Here is a 20003-nt window from a genome sequence, read left to right as displayed (position 1 = left end):
CACCGGCAGAGTGACTGAGAGAACAGAGATCATCTATCCACAAATGCCCAAATGCCCACAGCATCCAGCTTCCTGCTAATGTGCCTGGGAAGGCAGCGCATGATGGACCATGGGAGACCTGGATGGAGTTCCAGGATACTGCCCAGCCTGGTCCATGACTGGTTGCTATAGGCACTTATGGAATGCAATTGCAGAAGGAAGAGCAAACTCGCTCTCTTTCTGCATGTCAAACAAATATTTTTTTTTAAATGCAGATTGCCAGCCCCATCTTGATCAATTGAATCGGAATATAGTTGGTTTACACCTTAAAGCCTGAAAAAGTATTGCTCTAAGGCAGTACCTAAGCTTTATAAGGCTTGCTTTACCCACATTTATCTCCTTTAAACAAATATTTTGTGAACTTCTGCTATATGCCAAGTACTGGTGCTCCATTTTCATCTGTAAGTTGGGGTCAGCAGCATACTACTCCCTCCCCGTACCCTGCCCCCAGAACTGTGAGCAAATCAAGCTGCCCTGAATGAAAAAGCTGCCAACTAAATAGAATGACAAATCAACTCTTTTTGAAGTGATTCCAATCATGTTGTTTTCACATTTTCACGCAGTGATGTTGCCAAGTTTCTGAAGTCTGATGCTGTTGTACTATGCTCATGTCATCCCTTAAAAATTGGGAAATAAAGGAAAAAGGTATTGAAAACTTTTCATAGTAAAGTTTAAAGAAAATATCTTATTTGCCTTAGGCATCATCCATAGTTTTCTGTTTGGGAATTTACAAATCTATATTATATGCATACCTACATATACATCACATATCTTTAAAGTTCAAAGTGGGACTACCATTGGCATAGGGGTTAAGATGCTGCTTAGAGGGCCCAGTGCGGTGGCCCAGTGGCTAAATCCTTGCCTTGCATATGTTGGGATCCCCTATGGGCACCCATTTGTGTCCTAACTGCTTCACTTTCCATCCAGCTCCTTATTTGTGGCCTGAAAAGTAGTGGAGGATGGTCCAAAACGCTGGGATCCTGCATCTGCACAGGAGACCCAGAAGAAGCTCCTGGCTCCTGGCTTTGAATCAGCTCAGCTCTAGCCATTTGTCCACTTAGTTAACCAACAGATGGAAGATCTTTCTGTCTCTTCTCTCTGTAAGTCTGCCTTTCAAAAAAAAATAAATATTTCTTTAAAGCAGTTTAGTGCACCTGCAGCTGATATTAAAGGCATGTTTGGTCTGAGTCTCAGTCGTGTTTGTCATGTGGATGGCTCCTTCCACACACTCAAGGAGACAGCAGGTGATGGTCCAAGTGCTTGGGCCCTGCACCCACAGGTGATCTAGAATGAGTTTCTGGCTCCTGGCTTGAGTCTGTTCCAACTCTAGCGATTGCAGGCACTTGGGAAATGAGCCAACATATGAATGAGTTCCTTTTCTTGTGTCTCTGCTTTTTAAATCTAAAAATAAGAAACAGAGGTCCAAATAATGACATTTGAGAAATCTTAGGAAATCTTGGGAAATCCCTTTAGAAGGATCTTTTGGAAGGTGGATAGTCGGTAATTGGTTAACTTAAACAGCTGGGTGTCATATTGTCAACTGAAACAGCTGGATTAGAAACTCTTATCTTCATGCACAAAGAGAATTTCAGAAGTGAGACAGAATAACAATAAGCATGTCAACAAAGTTCAATGAAGAGAATACACCTAACAGGTCAGGTGGGATCTCAGCAAAGAACTCAGCCCAGTGTGCATTCAAGAATCGAGTTTTTATAGACACAGGCATACCATTTTTCCTCCCTCCCTCCCTCCCTCCCTCCTCTTTTGGGATGCTGCTGGGCATAGGGCTTTCCTGGGAGCAGTACTCCTGGGCTTTACCAGCATGTTATAATTGCACCTAGTTCCCCTAGTGGCACAGGGACAGGGCAGGGAGGACTCCTCTCTACTGCCCATCGTGGAGGGCTGATAACTTCCTGATTAAGCTGACTAACATGGACAGGACTTCAGCTGTGCAACTGCTACTCTGCCTTAGGAAGGGTAAGAAACTGGGAGAAGTACGCCTTTATATTATATTTATTTATTTTTAAGATTCATTTATTTTTATTGGAAAGGCAGACATACTGAGAGAGGAGTAGAGGCAGAGAGGAAGATCTTCCCTCTGTGGATTCACTCCCCAAGTGACCACAACAAGTGGAGCTGAGCCAATCTGAAGCCAGGAGCCCCCTCTGGGCCTCCCATGCGGGTGCAGGGTCCCAAAGCTTTGAGCCATCCTTGATTGCATTCCCAGGCCACAGGCAGGGAGCTGGATGGGAAGTGGGGCCTCTGGGATTAGAACCAGCACCCATATGGGACTCCGGTGCAATAAAGAAGAGGACCTTAACCACTACGCTATTGCGCCAGGCCTAGGCTTTTATACTTTAAAAGGTAACTTTACTGGGGACCAGAGACCCTAACTGCCTATTATCCCATGTGACTCCTCACATGAGGAAACCGTGTTGCAATGAATTTGGACAGGAAAGAAAAAAGTGACTTTGGTTCTTGTTTCACAGGGAAAAAATTTCATGCAGATAACTTCAGTGAGCAAAGCAAGAATGAGTAAAGTCAGAGTCCTCCTGCAGCAGCATCAGTAGGGGCTTACAGCAGAGGAAAGACCCCAGAAAATGGTGGAAGGAGTGTCTTTCTAGCCCAGTTCAGGTGAGCAGAACAGCTATCTGTCAACAAGAGGGTGTGGACAAAACCCATCAGATCAAAATTGTAATCCCATCAAGCTTGCTCACTACAAAACATAAAGCTATCAGGTGGGTGTGACTGGTAACTTGTTTCCATTTTCATGGTAAGCTAAAAAACTCAGAAGGGTGGGAAAGCACTTTTCTCTTGCTAAAACTACCTTCCTGGAAGAAGCAAGAATTCTTTCAGAGAATTACACTTTGAAAGAAACTTCTGCTTTTCTCATTACAGGAGGGAATCATGACCTTAACTATGTATTAGGTCATCTAACTCTTAAAACAGGACACAAACTCAATGACAAATTTAATAAAAATAAATGGATTCATAGGTGGCCAACTGCTTGCATATACATGCGTGGTGGGGACCAGTCCTCCAAAAGGCTGTGTCTTACACAGCTTGGGGGGACTTAGGAGTCCAGAGGCGAAGGCAATGGTGGAAGAGACAGCTTGCTCCAAGAGTTCCTGTGGGGACTGGGTCTGCTTTCGGATAGGGAGCTGCAATTGCAGAGGAGCTGAAATGCTGGGCCAAGCTGAAGCCAGGAGCCAGGGAATTCCTAAGGCTCCCACAGGAAAGACAGGAATGTCCATACTTGGGCTGTCATATGCTGTCTCCCTAGTTGCATTAACAGGAAACTGGACCAGAAACAAAGCAGCTAAGATTCCATTTAGCACTCTGATACAGGAATCCCAAGTAGCAGTTTAAACCACAACACTGGCTTCACACTTTCTTTCTTTTTCTTTTTTTTTTTTAAAGATTTATTTTTATTATTTTTTTATTGGAAAGGCGGATATATAGAGAGGAGAGACAGAGAGGAAGATCTTCCGTCCGATGATTCACTCCCCAAGTGAGTGCAACGGGCCGATGCTATGCCGATCCGAAGCCAGGAGCCTCTTCCGGGTCTCCCACATGGGTGCAGGGTCCCAAAGCTTTGGGCTGTCCTCGACTGCTTTCCCAGGCCACAGGCAGGGAGCTGGAAGGGAAGCAGGGCTGCCGGGATTAGAACCGGCGCCCATATGGGATCCCGGGCGTGCAAGGCGAGGACCTTAACCACTGCACCGGGCCCCATCTTCACAATTTCAAACAAACGACAGATACAGAGGGAATTTAAATAAGCTGTCAAAAGGGCGCAGTGTGCACTAGGATTGTGTATATTGAAGCGTTTTGAGACAGAGAAGATGGCTGCCAGGTGGGGGAGGGATCATTTGGCAACTAGATGTCGTTTATCCGCAGCGCTGCACTGGGACTCTCAGCTTAGGCTACTGTTTCCTTTTCCCCAAAAGGCCCTGCTGAGTCACTGAGGATCTGCTTGATCTGGAACATATAGGCCTTGCTCTCCTGGGCATCACGCACTGCTTCAGTGGCCTGCTTATGAGACTGTGCCTGTGAGTTTTGAAGCATAAACTTCTCCGACTAATACGGACCCTACAGTTTTCTGCCATGAGAAAAGGCCATTTGAAGAACAGAGACCATTGCTGAAAGCTAGGAAATGGATTTGTGTTTCTACAATTACCCGGGCTAGAGAGTCTCATGCAAAGAGGTTTTCCAGTCATTGGTGCCCAGCAACTGCCCCACGATGATCCTAGAGGGCTCTTTAATTTATTACAGAGATAATACGAACAACCTCCATCCTGCCTTATGGTTCTACTGTCAAAGATGACAGAACAAAGAATCTGAAAGTGAATTCCAACGGGTAGAGCAGCACAAATGTAAAGCAGCATTGTTTTCTCCGCTGGGCAATGGGCGCAGCAGCAAGGAAAGGCTGCCCAAGAGTCTCCAGGTAGATCCTAAGGATACAGCCCTTCTAACGCAAAGCATCCTCGTCCTTGCCATCCAAGTAGGGGACACGGGACCTTTCTCAGCCTCTGCACAGCTCACATTTCTGCTGCTTCCGTGGTTTACGGAAAATGTAATGCTCTCTGGGCAATGGTCACGGTGGGGGAGGGAAGACGGCATACGGGAAGACACATTTGTGGTTGCTTTGAACACCTGAATATTGACTGCGTGGAAGACTGGAGGAAAACCTATTTGAACATCGACCGGCCAAGTCCTCAAAGTTCCCACGTCTGCAGCCGCAGCAGCAGCAGCAGCAGCAGCTCGCGTCTTCACGCAGGCAGGCGGGAGTGACGGAGGGAGGAGACTGGGGAGCAGGTGAGGTGTGGGAGCCGGACACCCCGGGGAGGCCAGCCAATCCGCGCGCGCTCCGCCCGCGGCCAATCACCGGCCTCCCAGCTCGGCAAATCTGCCTGGCAGTGCGGGCGGGGCTGCCGCGAGTCGGGGCGCCGCCGGCAGCGTTGCTGGGTCTTGCAGAAAGCCGCCGGGCAGGGGGCGTCGGGGCTGGGAGGACGGGGGGGGCGGGCGGCGAGCCGCAGGCGGGCCCAGCTTATGGACCACCCCGGTGTCCTCCACGGAAGCCCCAGTGAGGCTGGAGCTGGAGCGCTCGGGCGCGCACACGTGCGCAGACCCAGGGGCATGTCTGTGTGCTGCGCGGGCACCTGTGGTGTGAGTAGCAGCGGGCGTGGCTGCTCCTCGGAAGTGCGGCTGCTGTAAGATTTCTCTCAGGGGCCTGCCGTCTCCCGGTCGCAGAAGGCAAAACTAAGAAGTTTAACGGAGCTGGGACTGAGCCGATTAAGAGAGGCTGGGCCAGGAAAGAGGGTGGGGACTGCGGGTGCCTGGGGTAGGTAGGGAATCACCTCTCGGCCCCCACTCATTTCTTAGCCAGAAAGGCACCGTGAAAAGCCTGGCGTGACAAAGGTGGCCCTGAAATATCGACAGAATCCGGGCAGTGATGATCACTGAGTGAGTGGCCCGGGGCTGAGCCTGACCGAGTCGTTGACCAGAGGGATGCTGGCAGTTAGGAAGGCTCGGAGGAAACTCAGGATGGGGACTATCTGCTCGCCCAACTCCAGCGGGACAAAGACAGCTGTGGAGGTCTGCAATGCCGACTGGATGGCCTCTCTCCCTGCTCATCTCCACCAAGTCCCCCTTTCCCATCTGGCGATCCCAGGTATTCTCCTGTTCTACTTGTTTCACCTAATTTAATTCTGCCATATTAGTGTTGCTGGTGGGTTGGGTTGCTTTTCTATTGTGCTCAGAAAAGGGGGGAAAAAACCAACTGTCAGTGGCCTCCCCTTTTCATGTCTAAAGCAGAAACTTAGCACTGAAGCAGCATCGTTGGCAAAGGGGACCCTGAGAATGGACGCACCATTGTTTTGTTTGTTTGGGTGGTTTAGACTTGCTGGCCTCATTCTGTGGTTGGTAACCTTCTTCATGTCTGAGTCAAGATATGTGAGGAGTGTGCTGACTTGACTGCTTCAAAAAGGAGAGGTGGGAGGTCATTGCAATTTTAAACGTGCATCTAAGTTAAAGCTGGAATATGTTGCCTTTCTGATGTATCTGACCTTGTGTGTTGAAACAACAAGCAGGTAAGCTAGGGTTAGGATGAGGGGGTGAAGATAAAGACCTACATTTTTTTTGTTGCCAAAAATTCCAAAAATAGAGAATGCAGGCTGTCCTCACAGGCAGTCATTAGGTGTGATGAAGTGGGAGTGTTTGAAGCTTTGTCTATATATACACAGGTGTCTGCCTGACGGGTCTAGAGCTGCAGCCTTGGGAAGGGTACTCCAGCTCTACAGCCTCTCAGCTGAGAGGTTTATGCCAGTTTGTCACAAAGTACCCTCTTCCTTCAGCTCCGGGGGTTGTTGGTGTGGTTTCCAGGTACAGATGGAGCAGAGTCGTCCGATGCCAGGACTTGGAAGGCACCCAGTGCTCCTGCCCACTCGGACACCTAACAAAGTGCACTGGTAGACTGCCAGACAGACTGCCTGCTGCTGCCTGGCAGATGACCTCATGCCACCCCAGTCTTTGCTTTCTATGTAGGAAAGGAAGATGAAGAGGAATGCAGGCTTTCCTCCCTCGCCTTCTCCTGGGGGTCGTCCAGGTTCATTGTCCTCATGGGCCCTTGTTGCTTTTGAGCAAGGAGAAACCTGCTGGATTTCTTTATAGCTACAGGCACAGCTGTTCTGTCAGCCGTTGGCAGCAGCTCCTTGGCATATGCCAGATACTCATGCACTAGCACAGGTCTTTTCCATGTTTAATCGACGCCTGTGGAGTCATCACTGAAGTGATGCATGGGCCACGTTCAACATTAGTCATTTGCCTTTTGTCGTGGAATGTGGCCAGCAAGTACTATGTGTTTACAAACAGAATGGCATCCTAGGCAGGCTGTAAATAGCCTCATCATCCCAGGCACATCCGAGGCATGTTAGGGCCTCCTTTTTTTTTTTTTTTTTCTTTTTTTTACTTGGATGGCTTACACCATGGAGCTTGGCTGTGTGCCCTGACTCTGACTAGAAAGGAGATGGACATTTGCTCTGTGCTTTCTAGGATATCTCCATATCTTTACAGCTGCTACAATTGCCAGAGGGTGGAGAGGACTGCAGGGCAGCAAGTAGTTGGGGCCCAGTAGTTTAACTGGAAAGTCTTGAATTAGGTTCTGTCGGGACTGCAAGAGTGTGTACATCTAGCTGCATGGATTTATTCTGCAAAAGGAGGACATGTGGGATTGACTCCTCATAAGATGGACTCCTCATTCATTACGTTGATATTGCCCTTTTCTCAGTGGTAGGAAGGTCAAGGGTATGTTCTCCAATGTGTAGGCTCAAGGCAAGAACATGACTTATGAAGTGCTAGCCATTCAGACACTGTGCTCTGCCAGTTCATTTTCCTTTACCTTGAGCTTAATGTTCTGCAGAGAAAGGCTTGCAGTCAAATTCTGCCTGTCCTTGCTGAGACATCCTGATTGCAGAAGGCTTTCAGGAAGTAGAACTGAGCAGCTGTCTTCCCCTTCCTCTCTTCCTTCTTCCCCCTTGTCCTTCATCTTCATAATAGCTATTATTTTACTGAATGCTACCATGCAGCAACCACTATCATTCATCACTGGCATGCATTACTTCAGATTCTGACACTTCCATAAAGTAGCTAGTAACATTCTCAATCTAGGAATAAGGAAATTATTGTTCAGAGAGGGTAAGCACTTTTCTCAAGACCTCGCCAATCCTGAGTAGCAGACTCAGCGTTTAAGCCCCACCCCCTGTAGCTTCAAAACCCTTCACTGTCCTTATGCCCTTGAGGTGGCCTTGGGAAGTACAGAACAACAGAGGCAATTTTTAACTGAAGAGCAGATTTTAAAGATGTTTCTGTGCAGGGAATGGAGAAATTTTGAAAACCAAGTGGTCTGCGAATGAGTATGTATCATTGTATACACCACTGTGACAAGAGATAGATATTGTGTTCCTGAGTGAAGTATGTATATGTTGCAGTTCTGTGCAAGGATATAGCTATACATAGAACCCAGTAAGCATATATTCATATCTAGTGCTGCTGTCTACTGTGAGACTGTTGTGTTCCCAATCAGGGGTGTCAATAGGTGCCAAGTCAGAAGCACCTGTTAAACTAGGTCCAGTCTATCAGGAAGAGGGTGGGGAAATGGTGATATGGGGTAGGGGAAAGGCAGGGAGAAGGCAGGGGTTCTTGCAATAAGAGCAGAACTGAGATGGACCAAGCTGTCATATTTGAGTGCACCTGCTACATTTGCCTGCATTGTGATGGAAGAGAACACGTGTGGACATGTACCTCTCAGCAGAGCTGGATGTATTTGTTTACTTTGCATAGCTGTTAAAAGCACCTGCTAATGGTCAGTGTCACTCAAACATACTGAAATATCTTAAGAACAACTTCAGAATAACTCTAATTAACAACTGAAAAGAATCGCTTGATTTTCAAAGGGTAAGGAATTTGGGTATTAGACAAGTAAGAGCTTCAAACTAAAGCATCAAACTATGCAAACATTTTCATCAGTGTTAATAAAAACATGATGTGCTCTATGGACAATTGGACTGAGAAGAGAAATAGATTTCAATAAAATATACTGCATTCTGTGGGGGGAGGTGGATGGGTGGGTGTATAGGATCTGTGATATTGAAGGTTTGGATTTCTCAGGATTTAGTTTCTTAATTTGTATTACGACATTGGATTAAATGAAATATGTGATCCTTTCCGAGTTAATTTAAGGATTTTTTTTTGGTGGTGGTGTTGGTTGGTTTTTGCTTTTTTTTTTTTTTTTTGCTTTTGTTTTTGTTTTTGTTTTTCTTTGATTTTTGTCTGTTCTTTTTCCAAAAGCAAGAAGTGATGGAATTGATGATGTGGGTCACTTTAGGTTTAAAGGCTATTTCTGTTATCCTTCATAAAGCAAGAAATTATTTTTGACTGTTACAGACAAGGATTCAAAATCGCCAGGATAGGCAGGGTCCCTGCATTTTGGCATCATGAAACGAGCTAGATGAGTTGCTCTTGATGGACTTTCATTTGATCAGATCTTGGGTGCTTTTTAAGAAACCTCAAGGCTCACGCCCGTGGGAGGACTCAAAATGAGTCAATCATCAACCAAACTGTCAAGAAGCTGAAAATCCAGTGATGAATGTGCGTGTCTACATGAAGGCACTTCAAAAAGTTCATGAGACAAATATAATTAAAAACCTATGCTTAATTTTTTCATAATATGTATTTTTCCATGAAACTGTTGAAGATCACTCGTGAAAGACGCACACCCATATGTAAAGCTGTCGATGGTGAAGGTATTTATATCTACATATATAAATGTTATATATATATATACACATATATATGCCTTCGCTATAGACATTTTCTAAAAACCTGAGATAAGTGTTAAAATAGAGATATAAATAATGGTGTTACAGAAGCACACAGATGGGAAGATTAATTCCAATGTTCAGGATTAGAAACTACTTTTTTGAGAAAATATCATTTGACCTAGGAATTTTATGATGATCAAGATTTTACAGGATGTAGCTTGGGGTTCAGGACTGAGAAAGAAGCTTTCCAGGTCAAATAAATTGTGCTGAAGAATAAGATTGTATGTGTGAAACGTCTAGAAGAGGCCCACTCCTGCCCTTCCAAATCACTTGTTAGTAACTTTATAGCACTTGTTATTATCTTTATGGCACTTTTTAACACATCTTTATTTTCAAGTGAATGCCTTTCCCATAATCTCTAAGCAAGTTATAGGCAGAGAACATGGCTTATTTCCCCTTTATAACCCTAAATCATGGTAGAAGCAGCAGCTCAGTCACTGATGAGAGCTGAGTAAATAATTTAATACATGGAACTGCTGAGTAAAAGTGCTGGAAAAGTGGCTGGCGGTCACCATCATTTTCCATTGTGATCAGATCCTGAATAGGGGTTCAACTTCCCTAAAGGGCTACATAAAGCCTTACAAAGATTTTTCCAAACTCTGCCCTAACACTGTGCATAAAATTCTTAAAGCCATAACAAGGTTCACTGCTACTCTGCCTAAGAATGATAAGGCCAAGTGAAAAGGTTGCGAGAGTCAGAAGCAGAATGCCTGTTGCAGAGAGCATCCTGTTGCTAGTATCGTGTCTGGCCTCTGGTCAGCTATGAGCTTCTGGTGTTGCCTTGCACCCACCTGACCTGTGCCCTGCCCTCCTTTTCCAAGGCCAGCTCTCCCTTTCTTCAGGGATCCTTACTGCTCTCAAGGCCAACGCTGGACTCTGTTCTTCAATTGCTGGTGGTCATCCTCCTCCTTTCTATCATTTTCAGATCCTTTTTTCCTGTGGCCCTTCTTGGTGATTCCTATAATCCTTCTCCCTGGAGCCCCACTCTCATATGACATAAAGATAGAATCACCTGGGGTGGGGGACAGGATGAAGGGAATATTGCTCAAATCTTGCTTTAGGAAGGTGCACCAGATCTGGTGTATATGGGAGATTCAGAGATCACCTCAACTAAGGGCAGATGGATTGTGTAACAAGACGATAGGGATGGCTGTACTTTGAAGAGAGCAGGAACCATGAGTTGACCCTAGAACTCACCTGTTCTACAGAATTTAAGACTGTGAGAAAATAAAATAAAAAACTAAACCTACCAGAATTTACTCAAGAAAAAAAAAATCATATGAGACCACAATGATCTCTTGAATAGGAATACTTATTTTTGTTATTTTTAATCACTTTTCCCTATGAGTGGACAATGTGAAGAATAAACAAACTATGAGTGTGGTTCTCATTTTAGTGGGCTTCTGTCCTAATAAGGTAAACCCTTTCCTAGTCCACCAACCCTTACCAGTTCAAACAAAAACCCCCAAGATTTCAGAAGTCATCTCTGCAGAAGTAGGATTATGTCATGGGTCAGTTAAGAATGTGGATGCAATGACTAGACTGCCTGGATTGGAATCTATTCTGAGGTCACTCAACCTCTGTGTGACTCAATGTCCTTTCCTATAGAACGGAGATAAAAATCATATTATTTCACTTGCTTAATGTGATATTTAACTCATATAGAATACTTTTGGTATAAAATAATCATTATATAATTAGCATTTTTGTCATTGTGAGTTTCAATCAATCACAACAGTGGATTATTAAAATTCCTTACTTGGAACAGAGAACAGAAAGGAAGTATAAGATGCCATCCGTTCCCTGAGATAATTTACAATCTAGTTAAGGAGCTGACTATCCAATTAATGCATGCAACTCAGTGTTCTCTGGCTGATCAGATTAGGGTGACTTGGATGGCCACCTTCCGGGGGAGCTGCAGAGTTAAGGCCAGGATAGACAGAGGAGTATAGGATGACAGCACCAAGAGTGTCTGAAGTGCAACGTGCGGCTGCTCTTCTAGGGAGCCAGCACATCTTCTTCAGTTCTCCTTCCTGTCCCATCGACCCATCCTAAATACATCTGTCAGACTTTGTCATCTCTGGACGCAAAAAGCTTCTGGGAAGAACACAACCCTCTATAACAGGGCCGTATCAGCTCTCTTCATTTCTCCAACACTTGCTATCTTATCTAATCATTTTGGCCCTGGCTCAATAGGGCAAATATTACAAAACTCCTTCCTGTAAACAAATCCTTGTACATATTTTTATTACTCTTTTCTCAGCTGTTAGAATCATTTCGTCTTTCCTCCAAACGCATACATTCACCCCATAAACACAAGTTCACCACCAATTGTGCAGGATACACACACACACACACACACACACAGAGCTATGACCTAAGATTTACCTACAAGGGGCCTAAATCCCAGTGTCTGCTATTGTCCATCCTCGTGCATACACTGTAATGCCTGGCTGCTAACATTTCAGATCCTCTAAGCGTGAGGCTTGCACCTTCATGCTCCTTGACTAGCCAGGCTTCTGAAACTGAGTATTTGGTTCCCAGTACCTGATCCAATCTGACCTCACTGAATGTCACGAGTTGTCTTCCTCATCTTTCCCTCAAGCCACTGGGAACCTAGGAGCACACATACCCCACAGACAATGTGAGTGTGATGCTTTATCATCCTATAACCTGCCTTGGGGAAGATTGCAAACCACTGTGCAGACACTGACTAACTCTAATTAGAGTTTCAACCTAGGTCTGCAGAGGAAGAGTTATTAATAGATGTTTTTAATGGCTGGGCATGGCTCTATGTAAGAAAAGAATTAGAACACACATCAAGAACAAGGTGGAGGAGAGCGTAATGAAATCAGTTTGGGTGCTTACTGCATACATGGTTGAGCAGGAGGAACCCTGGCAGTCCCTCAACTGTGTGGTGAAACATGAATGGGAACTTAGATTATATTGACAATCACATGTGTAGATGTGCACAGAAATATTGCTGTGGATCTCTAGATAACTCCAAGGTAAAATGCACTGGGCTACAGAGGTCTGCATTACAAAGAGGTTTACATGTAGGCTGTGTCTTCTGTGAAACAGTCTTCATAATTCCCTGTCTTTGAAGAAGCTAACATTTTCTAAGATTCTAAGAGGTCTTTTATAAACTCTAATTATTCTTGAGCTGGCAACTATAAAGTACTTTTCTCAGAGAACAGCCTATCTGTAATTTCTTTTCCTAGATAGATCTGACAATATTCAAACGAAAGGGAAAACAGCAACCATTTGTGCCCTGCAATGCAACTGTCTTAGAGTGCAGCAACCTGTAGTAACAGGAAACTGAAAACTTCCTATGCTCTGTTAGACTGAGATGAATATGATATGAACATGTATGATTTGAAGCCTTATATAACATCAGAAACAACCATACTCTTGGAGTATAAATGAAGCCAGATTGCACATCCCCCAGCCTCCCACCCCTCCCCAAAAGAAATACACACACCACACAGGTAGCAGCGAAAATAGCGTTTCCACCCATCCACCTGGGTGTGCACATAGGCTATTGTCCTGCAGGAGTTGCCCTTGTTTGTGGATCCTCCTGAGAATTATATGATTACATTAAATTAACTTGTGTGAAAACAAAGTCAATGCTACTTTACCACTTTTACATTTTTTTTATATTATAAAAAAGTGGATTGAAATTGAGTGCCCTTTTGTGTCAGGTATTGTATTAGATGGGATGATGACCAGGGTGAGTAAGGTTCTTCCACCTGCCCCTCATGAGTTTCATGAGTTTGTACTTGCAGAACAAAGCCAAGACCATACAGAAAAATGCCTAGGAAACTATAACTTTAGAAAACCAATTCCCTTTTTTTTTTTATTATTATTACATTTCATTTTATGACACCGTTTCATAGGCTCTGAGGTTCCCCCAACCCCTCTCCACAACCTCCCCCCATGGTGGATCACTCCACCTTATTGCAGTATTACAGTTCAAATCCAGTCATGCTCCTTCATTGCAAGCATGTACCACGCAGGGAATCCAGCATCTTATTGTCCAGATAAATACAATGGTTTCTTAGGAAGACCATCTCTGGTCTAAAAGCAGAGCTGGCAGAATATCGTCCGACCAATTAAAAGCCATAACATAACATAACATAACATAACATAACATAACATAACATAACATAACATAACATCAACAACAGTTTAAAACATTATGGAGTTAATTGACATGGTATTGAGTGACCGATATGTTAGAAAATGCAAGTTCTTAACCACATCCTGTGACTACTTAATTGACATTTCTATTTCGGTTTATACGCTATCGGCTGCTATCCACCTTAAAATGTCTATAGGGTACTGTTCAGCTGTCTCATGTCTAAAAAAACCAATTCCTAATGCCACTGCTGGCAGTAGGAAGGAAAGCTTGGTAGATTAATGTTCCTTGGGTGAGGTCATAAAGAGCATGTAATAGATAGCCACATGTTGCAGGTGGAGGGCAAAGGGTTACATTACACAAGGACTGAGGGCTGTGAGATGCTGGTGACCTTGAGGACATCTGGGCTGTCTGTCGTCAGCATGGATTTCATGTAAAGAATATAATGGAGATGAGACTGGAAAAAACAAGCAGGAACTCAATCCTGATGAGTCTAATTCGTCACACCATGATTGAATATTATCTGAAGGCAGACTTGGTAGGGAATTGGTGAAAGACCCAAAACAGCAAGGGAAAATGAAAAGTCATATGAGAAACCCAGCTGTTTCTTTCACTATATATTAAAATTTACTTAGTCCAGGCATTGGTGATTCAGTGATAACCAGTGTATCCTTGATCCCTGCCTTCCAAGAACTTACAATCTCAATGGGAAGCTGGACATTTCATCAAGCAGTCAGAACACAGTATGTGGTATAGGATGGTGACGAAGGTTCAGGCGCTGCTAAAAGAAAGACACATTCACCTGGGACATCTTAAGGCATGAAGTCCAGTGAGGCCTCCTAGAGGACGTAAATAATGAAGTCTAAAGAATATGTAAGGATTTGCCTTCAGAAGAGGGAGCCAGGGTAGGAGTGTTCCAGGAATGAAAACAAGATGGGTGAGGCCTGGAAGAGAAGAAATGGCCCCTTAGCAAACCAAAATGGGTTGCTACAGTTGTGCCACAGTTTCCAGAAATAGTGTAGCAGACAGTATAATGAGAAGATGTTTTGGTGTCTAATAAACCATGTTAAAGCGAGTTAACTTTCCATTAGTGGGAGTGCAAGATTTTGTTTAAATTATTTATTACTTTTATTGGAAAGTCAGATTTACACAGAGAAGGAAAGTCAAGTCTTCCATCCGCTGTTTCACTCCCCAAATGGACGCAATGGCAAGAGCTGAGCCAAACCATAGCCAGGAGCCAGGAGATTCTTCCCAGTCTCCCTTGTGGGTGCAGGGTCCCAAGGCTTTAGGCCATCCTCAACTGCTTTCCCAGGCCATAAGAAGGGAGCTGGCTAGGAAGTGGAGTAGCCGAGACTTGAACCAACTCCCATAGGGCATCCTGGTTCATGCAAGGATTTAGCCACAAGGCTATGATGTTGGGCCCATGCAAAGGATTTTAAGCAGGTGACTAAAAATGTCAACTTTTTGTTTTGGAGAGATCACTCTGGCTGCATGCATAAATGTACCTGAACGTGGTAGCATTGGAGCCTGGAGGACCAGTTAGGCTGTTGATGCATCTGGATGAGAGGTGATGCTGCCCTGAGAAGGAGAGTAATGGGAGGCACCCGCAGCTACAGTTATATCCAAAGTCCTAGTTTGTTTAGAGCTTGTATCCATTATTTCTAGGTTTTGAAACTTTCAACTGAGTTACCTCTTTTAGGAGGTCTGTCCCCAGAAAGGGTATGCTCCTTTATACTCACCCCATGTTTTTTTTTAACTTATTTTGTTTTTGATGATTATTGAGAAGGATGTTTGCCCATGTGGACCACTGATTTGGGTGGGAAGAGTTGAGATATGGGGAAAGTGGATGAGACAACTGCTTTCATTTTTTTTCCTTCCTATATCTGGGAGAAGGGGTAAGAAGGGAAAGGAGCAGCTCTTAGTGCCTTCCCCACTAACAACAAACCAGCTGTAACATGGACACTTTGTTTGGATCAGTTTACCAGTCATCAACTATGGTTTACTGTACGCATCGGCATCATGGATTGCATCAAGAGGGTTAAAAAACCAGGAAGATGTTGTAGTAGGATATTTAGAATGAGTTTCCATCCTGCCTCTAATCATGGTTCTGGCATGATTCATTCTTCTGTGTTACAAACCAAAAGTTAAAATATGACTGCTCAGCTTCGAACTCATCAAGAGACAGCCAAGTGTCCCTAGTGATGGATTACTTCAAAGAGGAGCCATGTGGTTGGAAGCAGCAGGACAGAGAAGTTTCTGTCATGAATGATTTTTGCTGTGTCTTATTCAAGCAGATGCCCATCCTTACGTAGAGAGCTATAACTATGCTTCCCATGCAGGGGACTAACTGGGCAGTGGAATGTATGTGTACCCTGTAGTTCTGGGGAGATTTGGTGCTCCAGGAACACCTCTCAGGGCCAGTGCAGGGGACTGCCAGGGAGAGTCCTGTACCAGAGAAGCTCTACCTGGCTCTGTTTTACATACAGATGCTTCCTTTGAAAGGGCCTCAGGTCTGAGAAGAACCCTGGAGGCCTCTGATTGACTCCAGTGCTAACCCTTGAAGCCCACTGAGGCAAACACGGAGCAGCTTAATTCCTGGCTGAGCTTCTGTCTTCAGAGGGTGGGATGGTCCTTGGCTTCTCAGCGCATATAAAAAAGGATGAAGTTGATCAGCAGCCTCTGTTTCCCAGTGTTTGGCCTTACACAGCTGTTTTGTTGCATTGTGAATAACTACGAATAATTCAGGAGGCAACTGATTAAATATTAAATTGGCCACATGGCCCTCTCAGATTTTGCTGGCAGTTTTATCATTATTATTAACATCCTCCCTACATGCCTCAGGGAAAATAATCACTCTGATCAGAAAGTATCCTTTTAAGGTGGCAGGAAGGTTAAAGGTGGTAATTTTTGCTTTGGGAGACAACTCAATGGTCCCCCAGTCTTGAATTTTGAACTCAAGTTGGTATGTTTTGCGTATCCCCAAGATGCCTCAACCTTTCTAAACTTGTTTAATTTTCTGCAAATGCTACATTTTATTCCCGAGGTTATAATTCAGCTATGCAAGATGAGAGGGCCCAAGCCGATGTCATTAGAAGGTAATTTGCGTAGATATAATTTGCAAGGAATCGGCTCTCTGGGACTTTTTAAATTGCTCAATACAATATTCTGTTATAGCGGCTCTTTTAGTCATTCTTTCTGGTTTATTTTTGTCCTCCTCTATGGTTTCTGATGCATTCCTCTTCATTGTCCCAGATAACTCAACTAGAAGGGCAAATTGGAAGAAGATGAATGGAGCTGGGGATAAAAAAGATGCTAAGGGTGAAAAGGTAGAGAAAGTGAACTAATGAAGAGAGTAGACTAAAGGGAGATTGGGGAAGAGGATCAGGAGATTGAGATTTGCCAACCTCGGGCATCTGTTTATCCAGATATTCATGCTTGCCTCTTCTCTCTATACAGCACATGTGCGGTACCTACAAATGAAGCAAACTGCAAAGAAATGGGCAGGAATGAGACATCAGGCTGCCCTCTGAGACTTAGAGTCAGGAGGCAGAGACAGATAGGAAGGCAATTACCACCCAGTGTCCCAAGTTCATGAAGTATGAATTCAATGCCAATTTCCTGAAGTGTTCAGGAAAGAGCAGTTAAATCTGCTTGGTAGAGCCAAATGACTCATTCTAATGATGGTGAGCTGGATCGTGTACAAAGGAAAACATGGAAAGTCAAGGGACAATTATTCCCAAGAACTGGAGGTTTTTAAAGATCTTTTGTCATTTTCAATAACCATAAGACCCACTTCTCATATATAACGGAATTAACATGTTCTTAGTTGATGCCAACAAAATATATTAACATGCAAAATTGTGATCTGTTCATATTAAATTAATTTTTAGATTTTTTTCTATGAAAACTGCCCGAAAGATCTTCAGAATTTAAAGGACACATGTTTGTTGCTATGTTTGCTCTTGACGTTTTTTATCTTATCTCTGTTTTTAACTTTAATCACCAAGAAAGCAATATAGGGAAGGAATCCAAAGGGGAGGGTTCTCCCATTATCACACACTGCATCTAACCCCACCTTACTAGCTATGTGACCTTGATTTAAGTCTGTCTCTCTTGGTTTTCTCCTCTGTAAAATGGACATGAGTTTAGGTCTCCCTTCACAAGCACAGCGTTAGAGGAAGTAAAATGCACAAGACCACCCTTAACGACACATGTGGAGATTCTTATATTTATATTCACTTTCTTGGGTCAAAGAACTCAATGAATGCTTTTATGCTTAGGGCGGCTGCTTATGACTAGGAAAGACTACAGATTAAAACCAGCTAAGGAAACAGATGCATAGAGACTAGAAAAGTCCCTCTCTCCATGAAGTCATGGACCCTGAGAGGTACCCGGTGTGGTTGTGTGACAGTGCACAACAAGTGTTGCCAATCAGGAAACTTCACCTGAGCTTTGGTGGCCAGAGTCTCTATTGGATCTTTTTGAGTCATTCCTTGGTATTCAGCACCTCCATTGGCTTAAAACCCCTACCTTAAACCACCTCTTAGTGTAGCCCCAGGTCTTTTTTATTTAAGAAAAAAAGGAGGGGGTGCTTTTACTAGGTATATTATTCCAAAGATTTGGAGGATTATTTCCCATGTGCAAGGGCAAAGACCATTCCTTTGTGGATATGGTTAAATTTTACTTTACCACTAAATGTTGTTTAAGAATTAAATAATAGAATAATATTAAATAATATAATAATATAGCATAATACAAAGGAATTACTTACATATAGCTGTTATTAGCCATCCAATTTAAATACCTAACATGAATATGTCTTAACATCATCATAAATACTGCAGAACATTTTTTAAAACATTGATTGTTATCAGAAAGTCATATTTACAGGGAGAAGGAGGAGAGACGGAGAGAAAGATCTTCTATATGTTGATTCACTTTCCAAGTGGCTGCAACAGCCAGTGCTGAGCCAATCCAAAGCCAGGAGCCAGGAGCTTCTTCTGTATCTTCCACATGGGTGGAGGGTCCCAAGGCTTTGGGCCATCCTCAACTGCTTTCCCAGGCCACAAGCAGGGAGCTGGACAGGAACTGGAGCAGCTGGGATCAGAACCGGCACCCATATGGAATCCCAGTGCATGAAGCAAGGACTTTAGCTATTAGGCTAACGCATCAGGCCCAAAACTTGTTTTTCAATGAACAGATGTTGTTTGTATTTCTTGCAAGAGATGTATAGGAGTTAGGCAGAACAACCTGAGCAGGCATCGTGGTAGAGGAACTAGCTGCTTGTGCTGGGCACCTGTTTAAAGCAGCAGCTACTTCAGGTAGAAGTTAAGGAATAGCTCAGGAATAGCTGTGCCAAAGGAGGTGCCTGTGACTCTGATAGAAAGGATAGGAACTGCACGTCAGGATGAGGCCAATCAAGGAAAGCCAGGAAGCCAGATTAGAGATGGGAAGAAAGTGAAGTTACTTCCAGGCAACAGAGAAAGAGCTGCTATAGCAAACTGCAGGAGGGACAGGAGAAAGAACCAAGAGAAGTGGGGACACACAGGCACAAGGCAGATGGAGCGAGGGTTCCAGCTTTGCACTGAGCATGTTAAATGACGGTTTGGGACCTGAATAAAACCCTGAGTGAAAATGTTAACCATTTATGACTCCCATCTTTGAACAAGCTCTTTCTTTACCATAACACTTCCCTTCCAACACACACCTGAAACCCAGTCCAATCTGCAAGAAACAGCTCTGGCAAGACTTCAGGGCACACCTGTATTATAGCACACAGTGTCCACCATGGAGCAGTCTCCCTGCCTCCCTGCCTCCCTGCCACATACAGCTGTGTTTCATCGCCTTTGTGCACCTGGTGTCTGTTCAGAATAAGCACCGTATGGAAAGCACAGAGGGAAAGAAGGAGGAGGAGGGAGACATGGCATCTTAACTATCCTCCAAAAATGCAAGCGGAACAAGAAGGTATTTCTGACTTCAATGAAGACTAGGATGTGCAGGAGACAAGTGACAGTGACATCTTGGGTGAAACAAAATCTTCCAGCCGTATTTTGCAAAAGCATGTCAAGGTGTCCCAAGGCTTTGTAATAAAAGCATGTAAGAGAGTAATTCAGAGAGCTCATGGGGAGTGGCATTGTGGCACAACAAGAAAGTCACCTCCTGGGACACCTACATCCTCATCAGAGTTCCTGATTCCTATCCAACTGCCTGCTAATGTCACCCTGGGAGGCAGCACATACTGACTGAAGCACTTGAGTCCCTGCCGCCCTCCTGGGGACCCAAATGGAATTGTAGATCTTGGAGCTTGGCCTGGCCACCTTCAAGCTGTTGTGAACATTTTAGGAGTGAGCCAGTAGATGGACATTCTCGCTTTCAAATAAGTGAAAACAAATATATTTTTTTGTACCTCATGAAAAAAAAAAGGAATTACAGATAAATTTGGGCCCGGT

The 20003-nt window shown here is 44.2% G+C and overlaps 1 protein-coding gene across 1 annotated transcript in view; it reads left to right on the top strand.

Annotated features, from left to right (window-relative positions):
• The first annotated feature begins 5160 nt into the window (after positions 1-5160).
• The window catches only part of PLCXD2 (phosphatidylinositol specific phospholipase C X domain containing 2), a 47138-nt gene continuing 32295 nt past the window's right edge, over positions 5161-20003 (top strand). Inside the window, exon 1 of the mRNA XM_040980507.1 lies at positions 5161-5710. Coding sequence (XP_040836441.1) covers positions 5548-5710 — 163 coding nt within the window. The 5' untranslated portion in view covers positions 5161-5547. The remainder of the gene's footprint in view (positions 5711-20003) is intronic.

The sequence above is a fragment of the Ochotona curzoniae genome, unplaced genomic scaffold (genome assembly GCF_017591425.1).
Source record: "Ochotona curzoniae isolate NIBS_2020 unplaced genomic scaffold, NIBS_Ocur_1.0 contig_3498, whole genome shotgun sequence".
Taxonomy (NCBI): domain Eukaryota; kingdom Metazoa; phylum Chordata; class Mammalia; order Lagomorpha; family Ochotonidae; genus Ochotona; species Ochotona curzoniae.
The sequence above is the reverse complement of the archived record's forward strand: the minus strand, read 5'-3'. Positions and strand labels throughout refer to the sequence as shown.